This window comes from Notechis scutatus, chromosome 10 (assembly GCF_049901735.1).
Source record: "Notechis scutatus isolate UNSWTSFEM ecotype Mainland chromosome 10, rNotScu1.2, whole genome shotgun sequence".
NCBI lineage: Eukaryota > Metazoa > Chordata > Lepidosauria > Squamata > Elapidae > Notechis > Notechis scutatus.
This window is the reverse complement of record NC_142018.1, coordinates 2,042,238-2,058,095: the sequence shown is the minus strand read 5'-3', so window position 1 is coordinate 2,058,095 and position 15,858 is coordinate 2,042,238. Positions and strand designations below refer to the sequence as shown.

Below are 15,858 nucleotides of genomic sequence, written 5' to 3'. Positions count from 1 at the left end.
TGAACACAAAAATGCAGTAAAAAAGCTGGAACACACTTCCTCACTAGTCCAACACATGAAAGCAACAGGTCAGAGCATCGACTTCAATGGCACCAAAACCCTAGCCACTATAGAAAACCCCAGCCACAGAATTATCAGAGAAGCCATAGAGATTGAAAAAAGACCTGAAAGCATGAATAGAAGAGATGACTTCACCAGACTGTCAATTATCTGGAAGCCTGCACTCACAAACAAAAAAAATCTCTACACCACAAGCCAGGCAAACACCTGAGCACAAACAGACACCACCACCCCCGATACCTCCAGCTCAAACACACCCCAACCAGGCACCCAGATGAAACCTACCTTCCTAATAAATGATAGCCGTCCGTTTACTAGGAGCCAAGCAGCACTAAAAGCCTCCAATACAGGAAACACAATGTTGCCAGCCAATCAAGACAAAAAAAGCCACAAAACAGACAGAAGATATTAGAAACACCAATCAAGCAGAACACAGCAAACTCCAAGATCAGTAAACACAGACCAAGACTCCCAACCAATCAGGATGAAGAAAGAACCATTCTGGCACAGCAGCAGGCTAGCACCAAATTTAAAACAGAAACGGCTGTGAAAGTCTGACTTACAGACGAACACAATACAGAAGCCTGATGATGGCAGATGAGATTCTGCTGAAACGTTGCTACATCTTTAAAAGCACAACTATAATGACGTGGGAAAATACCTGAACAAAGCTGAATACCATTCATGTAAGTACCCGCGTATGTATGTATGTATGTATGTATGTATGTATGTATGTGGATCTTTGGTTATTCAGGTTTTCTCCCACGTAAAATTGGAAGTATCTAGGCGACGTTTCGATGAAGTCTCATTCATCATCTTCAGGCTTGTGTCTTTGGCTTTGTGCTTCTCGGAGTAATGTGAGCTTGCAGCTGCTTCTTCCTTTTAACTGCTAGTGGGGGTGTGACTTGATTGGGTGGGGGTTTGGCTGTGTTCTGATTGGTTGGGGGGTTGGCTGTGTTCTGATTGGCTGGGGGTGTGTTCTGTTCAGGTGGGGGCTTGCTTGTGCTCAGGTTAGTCTTAGTTGCTGGGGGATTTGAGCTGGTGAGCTGTGACCTTTAAGTCTACAGCCACCAATATTACAGTAAGATTTAGCAATCTGATTGGAACTTTTAAATCTAAAATTAATTGTTATCTGTGATTATAATATTTATATTTATACATGTAAGAACATTGTGGTTGATCTTTTCTTTTCTTTCTTTTCTTCTTTTTTATTCTTACTTTAGTAACACGATATTTAGTGGCATTTTGTGATAAAAACCCTTAAATATTTAGGTTTATATAATTATATATTGATTAGACTCTAAAGCTATTGTTTATTTACACTTCTTAGTAAAGTATAACTGTTACTAAAGGTATATTGGAACATAGAACTACTAATTTATAGAGATATTAATTTTTGAAGATAGGTAACTGATTGTATATGTGAAACTATCAATTAACTAACAGTTTAAACATTTAATATCTAGAAGTAATAGAACAGCGAACTGTTAATATTAGTGTTGTCTAGGTCAGTGGGAGAGACCAGTAAAATTGTATAATCTAATAACTTTTGGAGTTATTAGATCCAAAATAAGTAAGTGGGAATAAGTGGGATCTAATACCAGATATAGAGTTGTAGACTGTAGGGCAGAATAAAAAGAGAGTCAGAAATTGGGAGAATATTGAATGCTCTTGTGGGAGAGGATAGAAAGAATATTAGGACAGCAACATAGAATATTGCAAGAAATGACAATTATTATGACAACTGCTGTGAAAACCGACAAGAAACCCACTACAAAAACAGCCACAGCGACATCATCCCCATCTATGCAAAGATCTATAGAAGGATTGCTTACAAGAGACAAAACAGCCTCCGTGAAAAACACACAGACCATGCAGGCCACCTTATTATCAATACAAGAAACAATGATAAAGTTACAGGAAAGCATGACCAGAAACCACGGAGAAATGAAGATAGAAATGGAGGAAGTGAAAAGAGAAGCGAGAAACGACATCCAGAAGTTAGATGAGAAAGTGGGATTGATCCAAGAGGTTTTACAAAAAAATGACCAAAGACTACAAATGATTGAACAAAGGACAGAAAAAACGGAACAGAAATTAGAATCTGTAGGCCAGAAAATGAAGGAATGGAATAGGGAAGTGGAAGACTCACTGATTCAGCTGGAAATGGAGAGAGCCTTTTTTTATCTGCGCTTTCAGAATGTGGAGGAGACTAAAGAGGAAGACCTAACAGCAACAATGGCCGAAATAATTGCAGAAGCGCTCCAAAGAGACAAAAGTGAGATACTCAGTGAATTGGACGAAGTCAACCAAGTTTATATCAACTACGCCAGACAATTTAGATTGCCTAAAGAAGTGCATATCCATTTCACTTTGGAAAAAAGTAAGGGACATAATCTACAAAATTACGAGAGATGAGCCAATATTCTACAAAGGAAAAGAAATCATTTTATTAAAGCAAATCCCAAAAAGAGTGCATGAGCAACTGAGAGAATATCGTTTCCTAGCCGCCCGACTTAACAAAAATAATATACTGTTCAGATGGATAACAATGGAGGGAATGTTGGTGTCATGGCAAGGGAAGAAGATTAAGATAGATACTTTGGAGAAAGCACAACACTTCCACACCCAACTGGTAGGCACAGAAGAATTTGGTAGTAGCAGAGAAGAACTGGAATCGGCCAGCCAAGATGACCAACAATTGGAAAAGAATGGAAAAGAGCAAGAAGAGGAAAAGAAAGAAGAAGAAAGATCACAAGAAGAGAACAGAGTAAGAACAAGGGCACAAACAGAGGCAAGGAACAACAGGAACTAGTTAATAGCAGCAAAGAAGGAAAATGGAAAACAATTTGAAAATACTGTCAATAAATATAAAAGGAGTTAATTCTCCATCGAAACAGAACTAAACTTTTAAGAAATTGGCAAAACAAAAAATGGATATAGTGTGCCTCCAGGAGGTACACTGGCAGCTGAATTTTAAAGCTTTCTGGATGCGTTATATACACATTAGAACTCAGGATAAAAAAAATATTTATAATGTAATAAATTAAGAAAACTTTATACAGCACTATCACAAGAAAAAAAAAGAGGGGTAGCAATTTATGTCAGAAAAGGAATAGAGGCAGAAGTACCATATGCAGATTCAGTGGGGAAAACATAAATGTTAGAAGTGGTATGGGAACAGAGGAAATTCTTACTTGTTGCAATTTATGCCCCCAATAAACAAGATACTTACTACAAAAAAAAATACATGAAAATTTTTTAGAATTAGGCAAAGAAGATATTTGTATGATAGGAGATTTTAACGCAGTCGCGCACATTAAAAAAGATTATCAAAGTACTAGGGAAAAAAAGAAAAAAAAGAACACCCTTCCAAAAACATTCTTTAATATGGTAGAAAAACAAAATTTAATAGATATATGGAAAATATATATCTCAAAAGAAAACCAGTTCATCTTTTACTCTATTCCCCACAAATCATGGTCCAGAATTGATATGGCATGGATAAGTAAAACTCTAATGAAAGACATGACAAGTGAAATAGAAATAGCACCAAATATATGGGCAGATCATAACCCCCTAATACTAACATGGAAAGACCAATCAAAACAAAGAGGGAGATGGATGTTGAACCCACAAATTCTGAAAGATAAAGAATATTTAGCAAAAGTTAAAAAAGAATTAGAAATGTTTTTGAAGTAAATACAAAAGAACACACCTCTTTACAGAATTTGTGGGACACAACGAAAGCCTATTTAAGAGGAGTAACAATTGCATACAATGCCAGAAAGAAAAAAGAAAAAGAAAAAAAAAGTAATGAGTAACAGAATGATATTAGAAAATTGGAAAGACAAGCGCAATTAACACCAGAGAATGAGCAAATTATAAGTAAATATAGTTTAGCTAAACATAAACTGAACATATTAGAACAAGAAAGAAACCTAAGAGCATTGAAATTAGTAAAGCAAAACTACTTTGAAAATGCCAATAAGCCAGGAAGGTGGCTGGCATATAAGTTAAGGAAGGAAAAAGAAAAGAGATGGATTCAACAATTACAAGATAAGGAGGGAAAGATACAAAATAATATGGAAAAGAAAAAAGAAATAGTACTGGAATATTTTAGTACACTCTATAAACAAGAAGATATGAGTAAAAAGAAAATCAAACAATATATAGAAGAAGAAATATTCCAATACTAATAGAAGAAAGGGAAAGATTAAATGAAGAGATTACTAAGGAGAAACTAAAAGAGGCAATTAGTAAACAAAAAAAACACAAAAAAACCCGGAACAGATGGATTACCTGCAGAATTATATAAAAATGTAGGTGAAATACTAGATCCAATCCTTTTAGAAATTTATAATGAAGTACTTACAGAGGCAAAGCTACCAATGTCGTGGAGAGAAGCATATATCACATTAATACTGAAGGAGAGTACAGATACCACCCACATAAAAAATTACAGACCAATTTCTTTATTGAACACCGATTACAAAATATTTATGAATATAATGGCTGAGAGATTGAAAAAATATTAAGTAAATATATACACACAGATCAAAATGAGTTTCTCCCAACAAGACAACCAAAAAATAACACAAGGACAGTACTAGATATCCTGGAGCTGTAATTTAAATTAAATGTCTCCTGGACGGAAACTTGCTTAGGATCCCCTGGTCCCTCTCTGGCTGAAAACTCTCAAGTTCTGAAGGAGAATACAGGTAGTCCTTGACTTACAACAGTTTGTTTGGTGATGGTTCAAAGTTACAACAGCACTGAGAGAAGCGACTGATGATTATTGTAGCATCTCTGTGATCATGTGATCACAATTTCGATGCTTGGCAACTGGTTCACACTTAGGGCCACTGCTGTGCCTCAGGATTAAGTGATCCCCTTTTGCAACCTTGTCACAAGCAACGTCAACATGGAAGCCAGATTCACTTAACAACCAACTGCAGGCATTCACTCAACAACCCTGGCAAGAAAAGTCATGACATGAGGCACAAATCACTTAACAAATGTCTCATTTAACAGCAAAAATTTAGGGCTCAATTGGGGTCATAAGTTGAGGACTACCTCCAGGGGAGCCCACCAGAAAGGATAGCAACAAAGACATTATATCCATTGGTGAATCCCAGAGCCCAGCACGATCTAGTCCAACAGGACCGACTCTGCTCATCAACCTGGAGGACAAGCAGCTGGTTCCAGACTGCAGGAGTTCTGTTCTCAGGTTCACACGGATCAGCCAAGACAGGAGTCATGCTTTTATTTACTAACTTAATTTATAAGTCAAATGGCAGTTAATTGGCAGCAAATTCAGTGGGACACATAAAACAGATGAATATGTTCAGCTGGAGAGAACCGATGGCCTTGTTAACCTCAAGCAGAAATCGGCTAGGTAGAAGATAAATGGATGCTCACCCAGGTTTCGCTTGTTTTTGTGCCCGGAAACCAGAGAAAGTATTAGCAGGACTGTTATTACTAGACTTGGGATCTTTGTCTACCAATTGAATCCTTCCCAAGGATCTGAGATAGGCAGATGTTGGTGTTTAATAATACTGAAGGTATTGTCAAAATTAATGCAATTATCTTATTACTACTTAACCAACCTCATTTATATCTATCTATCCATCCATCTATATCTCTCCACCATTCTCATATCTGTCTATCCATATCTCCCTTTCTCTCTCTCTCCCTGCCCCCTCCTCTCTAAGCCAGCAGGGAACCAAACTGGATTTCTGCTAAAGAGTCTAAGTTCTGATCACCCGTGAGAAACTGTCCCCGTTTCATCATTCTTCACATTTCCATTCCAAAATAAGATGACTCAAGCGAGGATGAATAATGGAGTAAAAAGATATTTTTTAAAAAACTGGAAAAAGATATCCTGCACGTCTACTATTATGGGGAACAGATTCTCCAAAGAATGTCCTACTGAGATTTTATGAATCATTTTAGACAACCAATGCTCTGACTCAGTGCAAATTCACCACAAATATGGGCGGCAAACTTTCTCCCCAGCAGTCGAAGTAGGACTGAGGACACGAAAGAAAAGTACAGGTAGTCATTGAGTTCCAGCCACAATTGAGCCCACAGTTTATGTTGCGAAGTGAAACATTTGTTAAGTGAAATTAGTCCCATTTTACGACCGTTATGCCACAGTTGTTAAGTGAATCACTGCAATTGTTATATTAGTAACACAGTATTGCGGCCTGTCAGTGCACGGCCCCTCTGGCAGTCGAATCAGAGGAGGAGGAGGCGGAGGCGGGGAGAGTCAGGGTCAGCCTCAGGGCAACCTGGGAGCTCCAAGGAGGAAGAGGGAGCTGGCAGAGAGAGAGGGAGAAAGGCTGAGCCTGGGCCATCCATCAGCCCTCAGATGGAGAGTCAACAGCCCCCAGGTCTGGAGGTGGCTGATGAGGAAGAGGAGGAACAGCCAGGTCCAGTGCCTGACGCGCGGCTCTGCAGAAGGCAGAGGAGAGGAGGGCAGTGGAAATCTATGGGACGGTCCTTGGGATGGAAGAGCCACCGCTGCTAGCAAGGCCCCACCCTAGCTCTGGGGATAAAAGGCAGGGGGAGGAGATGAATAGATGTGGCAGGCAACTATGCATCTTCCAGCCAGATGGACTTGGTAGCCTGCGAGATAAACGTTTTGCCGGGGCTGCCGGCATTCCTAATAAAGGGATCTTTTGAGTTCACATCAGAGGGTTTGTCGTGTTTGGGGAACTGGGTCAGAACAAAGAGTGAATCTGACTTCCTCACGGACTTTGCTTATCAGAAGGTCACAAAAGCTGATCACATGATCCCGGGACACGGCAACCGCCATAAATATGAACCAGTTGCCAAGCATCGGAATTTTGATCACATGACTACGGGGATGCTGCAACGGTTGTAAGTGTGAATAACAGTCTTCAGTCCCTTTTTTCAATGCCACGTTAACTCTGAATGGCCACTAAATGAACTGTTGTAAGTCAAGGACTACCTGCACCAGGCGAATTAGAACAGAACCACACAAAAATTAACTCCAAAATCCCCTGAACAACCGAAGGGGACCAAGTTCATTCAATGAAGACTTGTCTCTTTGAGCAACCCCAGAACATGCAACGTCCAATGAAAAAGGAGAAGGCAGGGAGGGGGCTGCTCTGCCTCAGCCCCCATGTTAGAGGAGAACCTATTTGACTGACAAAAATAACGATCCACTGCAGGTAGCCCTCAACTTATGAACACAATTGAGACCAGAATTTCCACCGCAAACCAAGGAAATTGTTACAAAAGCCATACAAAATTATACGACCTTTTTTGCCATGGTTGTTAAGTGAATCATGCAGTTGTTAAGCAAATCTGGTTTCCTTCTCTGACTGCTTGTCAGAAGGCCCAGGGTAAAAGTTGCAAATGGCAATCACGCGATCACCCTGCAACCATTATAAATACATGGAGTCCTTGACTTAAAACAGTTTCCTTCGTTACCGTTCAAAATTACAATGCACCAAAAGAGACCATTTTTCACACTTATGACCGTTTCATCCCCATGATCACATGCTTTACATGCTGACTCACATTTATGGTGTTGCAATGTCCCTGGGGTCACATGATCCCCTTTTGCAACCTTCTGACAAGGAAACTCAATGGGGAAACCGGATTCATTTAACAACTGTGTGACTAATTTAATAACTGCAGTGATTCACTTAACAAATGTGGCATTAAAAGTCGTAAAATGGGGCAAAACTCATTAACAAATTTATCAGTTAGTAATAAAAACTGTGGATTCTGTTTTGGTCATAAGTCAAGGACTATCTGTACATACCAGTTGCCAAGTGCCTGAATTCTGATCTCATGGCCACAGGGATGCTGCAACGTGATAAGCAGGAGGACTCACTGTAAGTCACTTTTTTCAATGTTGTTGTAACAATGATTGTAGGTTGAAACTACCTGTACAAGATTTGCAAATTATTTTACAGGCCCTATTTATTGCTTTGAAAGAGCAGTGTGGTGGCTTAGTGGTGACACTCGCCTCTCATTCTGAAAGTTGAGAGTTCAATCCTAGGTAGTGGCAGATGTTTCTCTCCTAGGGTAGAAAAAAAATAATGTCTGCTGTGAACTCCATGTGACATCAGGAAGGGCATCCGGCCAGTAAACGTTCAGCTCCAGCAGTCGCCCCAAGTCTACCCCAGGATTACAGGGTCATAAAAGTGAGGGTTTTTTATTTATTGCTTTGAAGAAAAAAAACAGCACAGAATCCTCCAATCATTCTGAGATGCAGCTTCAGAAAGGATCATCAGCATTCTTCCAAGATGGCCACCATGAAGCCTGTATGAGCAGATCTGCCACCAAAATCCAACTCCATCTTCTAAAGTTTGCCCCACTTCCTTAACATGCATTCACACATGAAATCCAAAGTCAGGTTTTTGCACATCAGGCACAAATCTTAGGAAACTCCACACCACACAACCTTCTACTCACCGCTTCCTCTTAAGGTAACAGCTGACTTAGGAGGATTCATTAAAATGGGACTTACCAGCAGAGCTGATCAAAAACTTCTGTTTCCATTCCAACCGGTCCAATCCCATTGGGGTGCTCTTGGAGAGTGGGAGGGAGTGACATCGGTCCAAAAAAAGTTTGAATGGAGGAGGAGATGCTGGAGATGGGCAGAGAGGGTGAGATCGTGGCTGTGGGAGGGAGAGACGGAAATTGATGTAAAGACAAAATGACTGCAAAGTTGTTGTTTTTTAATAAAATACAGTATAAAGAAAACACCCCAAATGTCAAAATATCTTCATTTCACTCATGCTCAAGAAGAGCAAGCACAGTGCTAAAATGCAATGTGTGACATTTTCATCAACTGAGGTGGAATTTGCTCACATTCAAAGATATCATGATCTTTTATACAGTTAAAGTGCCCCTTCCTTCCTTCCTTCCTTCCTTCCTTCCCTTCTTCTATTTTACATTATTAGGTTTTTAACAGATTAACAGAGTTGGAAGGGACCTTGTACTGTAGGTCATTTAGTCCAATCCCCACCCAAGCAGGAAACCCTACACCATCTCTGACAAATGGCAGTCCAGTCTCTTCTTGAAAGCCTCCAGTGATGAAGCTACCACAACTTCTGAAGGCAAGCTATTCCATTAGTTGATTGTTCTCACTGTCAGAAAATTTCTGCTTATTTATAGATTGAATCTCTCCTTGATCAGTTTACATCCATTATTCCTTGTCTGGCCTTCAGGTACCTTGAAAAATAGCTTGACCCCTTCCTCTTTTTGGTAGCCCTTCAAATTTTGGAAGACTGCTATCATGTCTCCCCTGGTTGTTCTCTTCACTAGACTAGCCATGTCCAGTTCCTGCAACCATTCATCATTTGAGCCTCCAGTCCCCTAACCATCCTGGTGGTTCTTCTCTGGACTTTTTCTAGAGTCTCAACATCTTTTTATAGTGTGGTGACCAAAACTGGATGCAGTACTCTAGGTGTGGTCTTACTAAGGCTTTATAGAGTGGTATTAGTTCCCCCCTTGATCTTGATTGCAATGCAACTTAGGATTGCATTGGCTTTTTTGGCTGCCATCGCACACTGTTGTTCCAGTCTTTACGTCAATAGTCCTTTCAGACACTGCAGGAGGAGAGTCTTCGGCAGCCTCAAATCAGAAGGTGTCCAATATCAGCTTTTTAGACCAATGCATTTTTTAAAGGATATGATTTTGTTAGCAAACTTCAGCAAACACATCAAACCCTACCCCAATTTGGCCCATCTATGCAACTGATGTAGTGAACTATAGCTCTCAAAAACTAATGCCTTTTAATAAAAAGTCCAAAAATTGTTGCCAGACCCCTCTTAATTTTTGACAATCTTTTCAGGTAACCTTAACATGATGGCACAAGAAATGAAACATATATAGAAAATTTCCTTGAATCACTGGGTCTTGCAAAAAGGCAGGTACTTCAGGATAGTTCACCATTCTCAGGTCAGAATTTCATGGGATTTGAGTGAGAGCACTTAGATCTTTATAGCTTTTAACCTTCTCTCTTTTCCTCCAATTACTGAATTTGGGGATTTTATAGATGCAACATTGCTGAGTCCTTCTTCAAGGAAACCAATGCACATGGAGGTGGTTCTGCTTTGTTAAGTCTTCTCTCTCCACAATTTCCAAGACATGTCTTTAAAACTTCTCGGTTTCTCAAAAACACAACAGGAAATACTGCAAGCTTGGTGATTTTCTTGCTGATGTTTCATTACACAACTAGGTAACACCGTAGGTGCTATTGTGCTAATAATCAGTGCTAGCAAAGCCTCACATCTCCAGGACCAAAAAGGAAAAGGCAACACAATTTGTATGAAACTTCATTGAGGAGCTGTTTCACTAATCCCTCATTTTGTTTTAAATGTCTTTATTTTCTAATTCTGCTGAACTATTGAGACCAGGCAATAGAAGAGAACTTTTAGAACGAGATTTCACTGATGGCTTCAGTTGCAACTATATCCTCTTAGGATACCACCTCCAGAGTCGGATGCTTTGCACTCTGCATGCAAGCTTTCTTCTGCCTCGCTCATCAACCTCTTGCCTCTAGGCACCAAAAGTCACAAGGCAACTGGACAGTTGCTCCCCTTCAACAACATTTCCCCAAAAGGAAAAGTGTCACATTTATCTGCAACTGATGGGCAACAGCAGCAGAAGCAACGTGATCAGAAGACTAAGGAGTAACCTTAGGTTATCTCCATCTTCAAGGTCTTGGCACTAGTGGGTTGATCTTCACTTGGATTACAAAACACAGCTCAAATCACTCACTTTGAGAAACACTTAACACTGAATAAGTGGAGAGCAATATTTTATTTCATTTTCCATCTCCTTTGCTGTATTGAGATCATGACACAATCCTTACCCTCAAGCAGATGCAGCATTTTTTGATGGGTGAGGAACAGCATACAGAATGTAAAAGAAATGCTACCGTATTGCCTGCGGCAACAGAACTGGAAATTCTTTATTGAGCCATTTCTTTCATGGGAGATTTTCATTTTTACAGGAAAAGTGAGGTTGCTCTGATCATATGTAGGAAATCGTAAATCCAAGGGGCTGGGCTTGAGGTTCACCTGTTCCTTAATTCAGAAGAGACTGGGGTTAGGATGCAAGAACTCAACATGGAAACCACAAGCCCATGGTCAAAGTCTGACCCTTTTGCGTATTTCTGCCATTTCAAACAAGGAAACACTCAAAACTTATCATTTCATCCTAAAAAGAACTTTTTTTCCAGAGAATGATAAAGGTCCCACAACAAAATGAACTCACTAGAGGAAATAAAGAGATAGCAGCAATCAAGCTTTACGAAGAAACTCAATTAAGAGATTTGTCCCTCCACACTTCTTCCAAACACAGGGAAAATCAATCAATCAATCAGCTGCTTTCAATTAATGTCAAGAAAGACACAGTTTACTGTTAGATTAGAAAGGAAGCAACTCACGATGGAAGAAAAAAAGACAGCAAACATCTTATTTTTGAGTTTAGTGCAAAAAAATACACAATGATGGTCAGGTAGAAATTCATAAACAGTGACACAACAACTGTGGTGGTCTATGGACCACAACTGGATGGAACCAATGGAGGGGCTGGCACCTGGATCTGACGAAAGCTGAGAAGTATGGAAATTGTAGAATAGACTGTAGACAAGTACAACAAGATGCAGAGACACTCTGAACAAATGGGGCTATCTGGTGATCTCTGCCCTTTGTGATTGTGGTGACATGCAGACAACAACATATGCCCTTTGTGTGTACACAAAATCAGTGTACACTTGAGGACGTCATGGCAGCATGACAGAATGCAATTAACGTTGTTAGTTTCTGAGCAAGATTTGTTTAAATTGTGCATATTTCAATATTGTATTTTATATTTCAAATGTTAATGTTATATTGTGATGCTTCTGACACAATATACAAACAGACTGTTCTATGCACAAAAGTGGAAAGAATTTAATTCCCACAATGGATGATCTGCTGGGAAAACTGATAGAATTAACTGATAGCGAAGATGGCTCAATTGACTGCCATAATCAAAGAAAAAGAATACAGCTAACTTTATTTTCACTTAGAAACCACTTCTGAACTTTGTGCTTGAGGTAGAAAAAAAAGACAAATAAATGTTGATTTTGGATTTTGCTGATTAGAAAGGTTTGTTATAGAAATGGCTGGTATATCTAAGATTGTAAAAGTAAAAGGTTGAGGCTGTAATGTTATTATCTTATTCCACTGTGCTAAAAAGAATAAGAAGTCAATGCTTTTCTTTCTTTTACCACTTTTTCCCTATTTGTTGGGGGCAACACACTGACTTGTAAACCGTTCAAAGAGTGCTGTAAAGCACTATGAAGAGATATAAAAGTCTAAGCGCTTTTGCCATTGCTATTTTCCCACATTTTTCATTTTCCTTTGCACCATGGTACCTCAGTACTCGACTGCTGGAGGACTACCTGAAATGACAATGATCAAGATACCACAATATTTTATATTTCGATAAACTAATTTAAAAATGGAAAAAAGAGTGAACCGAAGACTGTGGCCTGTAAGTACTACCCTTCTGATTATTACAGCTCAGGGTCTCCTTTTCCCGCCATTGTGTGATGGGATCTTCATCTCCTAAACTCAATGGAGGCCATCCTGCACTGCTGGTCATGTTCCTGTGGAGAAGCAACAATGCAAGTACTCCAAGTATGTCCAGTCACTTAACATCCATTCCAGGTTACAACTGGCCTGAAAAAGGAGGCTTGCAACCCAAATGTGAAGTTCCCGTGGACAGGCACCCTCTGCAATCACAGAATTTCAGATGCTCAGCAACAGGGCCACAGGTGCAGCTGTTTACAGTATCCCAGAATCACATGACATTTTACCGAAAATTTGCACTTCCAATTTCCAGCAAAACTGCACCCATAGCAAACCACTGGTTCACTTAATGACTGCAGCATTTGCTTTAAGCAGTCACTCAACGACCTTCACAAAAAATGCTGCAAAATTGGGTAAGTATGACTGACCCCTTTCACAACCATCACAGCATGCAACCATAATGGGAAAGGCTCCTTTACTGTCGTATATCAAGAGCTACTTGTATGTTGAACTAATATGGTTATTCAGGAGCTCGTTCGTGGAACTGGCTCCAAGGGAAAATATGTCTCAGATTCAACTTTGAATTGAACTGGCAATTGGCAACTTTGGCAAGGAATTGAATAGGATGGGCACAACTTAATGTTGCCTGGAGGGTTCCTAAGAAGTGGGCTTCCAGCCTATCATTCAGACTTCCCAAAATAGCAATACTGCTTAGAAGAGATGATATGCTAGAGATAATCCCAATCACAGAATTTCCTTGCAATCTGCCACTAAGGTGGAAAAAACTGTGTGAGGGATCTTGGAGTCCTAGTGGACAATCACTTAAATATGAGTCAATAGTGTGTGACAGCAGCCAAAAAAGCCAATGCAATCCTAGGCTGATTTAATAGACGGATGGAATTGAGATCACATGAAGTTTACCAATTTACAAAGCCTTAGTAAGAACACTCTTGCAATACTGCATCCAGTTCTGGATATAAAACAAAAACATAAAAAAGATGTTGAGACTCTGGAAAGAATGTAGAGAACAGCAACAAGAATGATTAGAGGGCTGGAGGCTTAAACAAGAAGAACAGTTACAAGTACAGTAGAACCTCTGGTCACAAATGCTTCTAACCACAACCAAATCAGGTTCCGACCCAAAAATTCACAAAAAAAAAATTTCGCGTGCGATTTCCCCTTCCATGCCATTTTTTTTGTAAGTGCCAAATTTACAAAATTAGGTTCGGGTCATGACCAAATCGGGTTGCAACCAAAGTTATGGAACGAATTATGGTCGTGACCAGAGGTCCTACTGTATTGGGTATGTCTAGTCTAATGAAAAGAAGGGTTAGGTGAGACATTATAGCAGCATTCCATTATTTGAGGAGCTCCCTATAAAGACAAGAGGGGGGGGTCAAACTATTTTCCAAAGCACCAAAAGGCAAGATGAGAAATAATGGATGGAAACTAACCAAGGAGAAAAGCAACCTACAACTAAGGAGAAATTTCCTAATGGTGGGAACACTTAACCAGTGTAATGGTTTGCCTTCAGAAGTTGTGGGTGCTCCATCACTGGAGGTTTTCAAAATGAGACTGGACAACCATTTGTCTGAAATGGTATAGGGTCTCCTGCTCAAGTAGGGGGTTAGACTAGAAGATCTCCAAGATCCCTTCCAACTCTATTATTCTGTTCTAGAATGAAAAACAAGGGGAGAAATCTCCTTTGACCATAGAGGTTGAAAACATGACTTTCTTCTCCCAAAAGCCCAGTGCATCACTCAGAAGAAATATTTCGGTTTTATTTATCTATCTGTCATACAGCCAGTTTACTAGATATTACAGCAGCATTGGGAACGTGTTAAATTTTCACCCATGAAAGAATGTGCATAAAACACACAAACTAGGCAAACTAATTTCTCTCTGCCAAAAATCCTAGATTCAACTGAAGACTTTTGAATTTTTTGTGTGGCAAGCCAGGTCCCCATTCTTCTCTTTGCAGATATATTTTCTACTACAGAGAATTGAATAATGCAATCAACTGTTTGGCTGACTAATGGAAAGCAGCACTACACAAAATTGCTTTGTATCCAGCTCTCTTATATAATCGTACAGACGTAGGCCAGACATGGCCTCAAGCTATTAACAAGGCTGACTGAAGCGTGCTGGTGGGGTGAATTCAATCCCTGAGATAAATCATGGCTTAACAAAAATAACCCAAATGTGGGGTTCATTAACCATGGCTAAAGCAATCATAATGGAGCACCTTGTGTGAACTTTTCCCCTGTGTGAACTAACCATGGAAAAACATGTTTCTTTTGTCATATTCCCATAACATTGACTTAATCTCATCTCCAGACAATCAATGAGACAGATTTCGCTCCCCTTGATCATTCCAGTATTAAATACATTTTTTGCCTCATATTTGATGCTGTCCAAAGATAATTTCAAAGTGAAGAAATCTTGTTAGGTTTGGTAGCTGTGGGAATTCAGTGACTGCAAGAACCAAGGAAGGACAATGACCAACAATTAAAGTTCATGCTACTATGGCTTCCTTCTAACTCAATGTTTCCCAACCTTGGCAACTTTAAGATGGTGGATGGGAAATTCTGGGAGTTGAAGTCCACACATCTCCCAGTTGGGCAACTCAGTTGTAACTTAAGGATGAGTGAAGACCCCTTGGCCAAGAGGTGCAACAAGAATGATGAGTTGTAAAAATAAATACAATACATTGTGGACCAGGACTTCATTGATGAACCAGGACCAAGTTCAAATATCAATGTCTATCAGCCATGTCATGGTTGTCCCAAAGGTGATTTTCCAAAAGGCAACTGGACTGTCTTGGTTTTTTCCTTGAAAATATTCTGAAAAAGCTTCTTGGATGAGAAGTGAAACTTTTTCAAGGAAAAACAAAGGAAGTCCAGTTGCCTTTGAAAAAGCACCTTTGAGACAATCATGACTTGGATGATTGAAAATCTCCATAGACAGTTATTAAGCAAAGTCATTAAGTCGACTTCTATGGAGCCTCTCAGTCCTCCAAGTCACAGTGGTCCCAAATGTTCTTTTCCAGAAAGCAACGACTTTTTTGTTTTTTTCCTTGAAAACCTTTTGCTTCTCATCCAAGAAGCCTCTTCAGTTCTGAGGAACTTCTAGATGAAAAGCAAGAAGTCCAGTTGCCTTCTGGAAAAGAGCCTTTGGTTCAAATATCAACAGTAGAAATAAATAAAGAGATAAAGAAGAGACTGTTCTT

General features: G+C 39.6%; 1 protein-coding gene across 4 annotated transcripts in view; it reads right to left on the bottom strand.

Moving 5' to 3' along the window:
• ARHGEF9 (Cdc42 guanine nucleotide exchange factor 9) overlaps positions 1-15,858 on the bottom strand; it is a 262,693-nt gene that overhangs the window by 210,381 nt on the left and 36,454 nt on the right. For all 4 annotated transcript variants that reach the window (XM_087971959.1, XM_087971957.1, XM_087971956.1 and 1 more), the window contains one exon: positions 8,570-8,720. In XM_087971959.1, the coding sequence (XP_087828085.1) occupies positions 8,570-8,720 (151 nt within the window). The remainder of the gene's footprint in view (positions 1-8,569; positions 8,721-15,858) is intronic.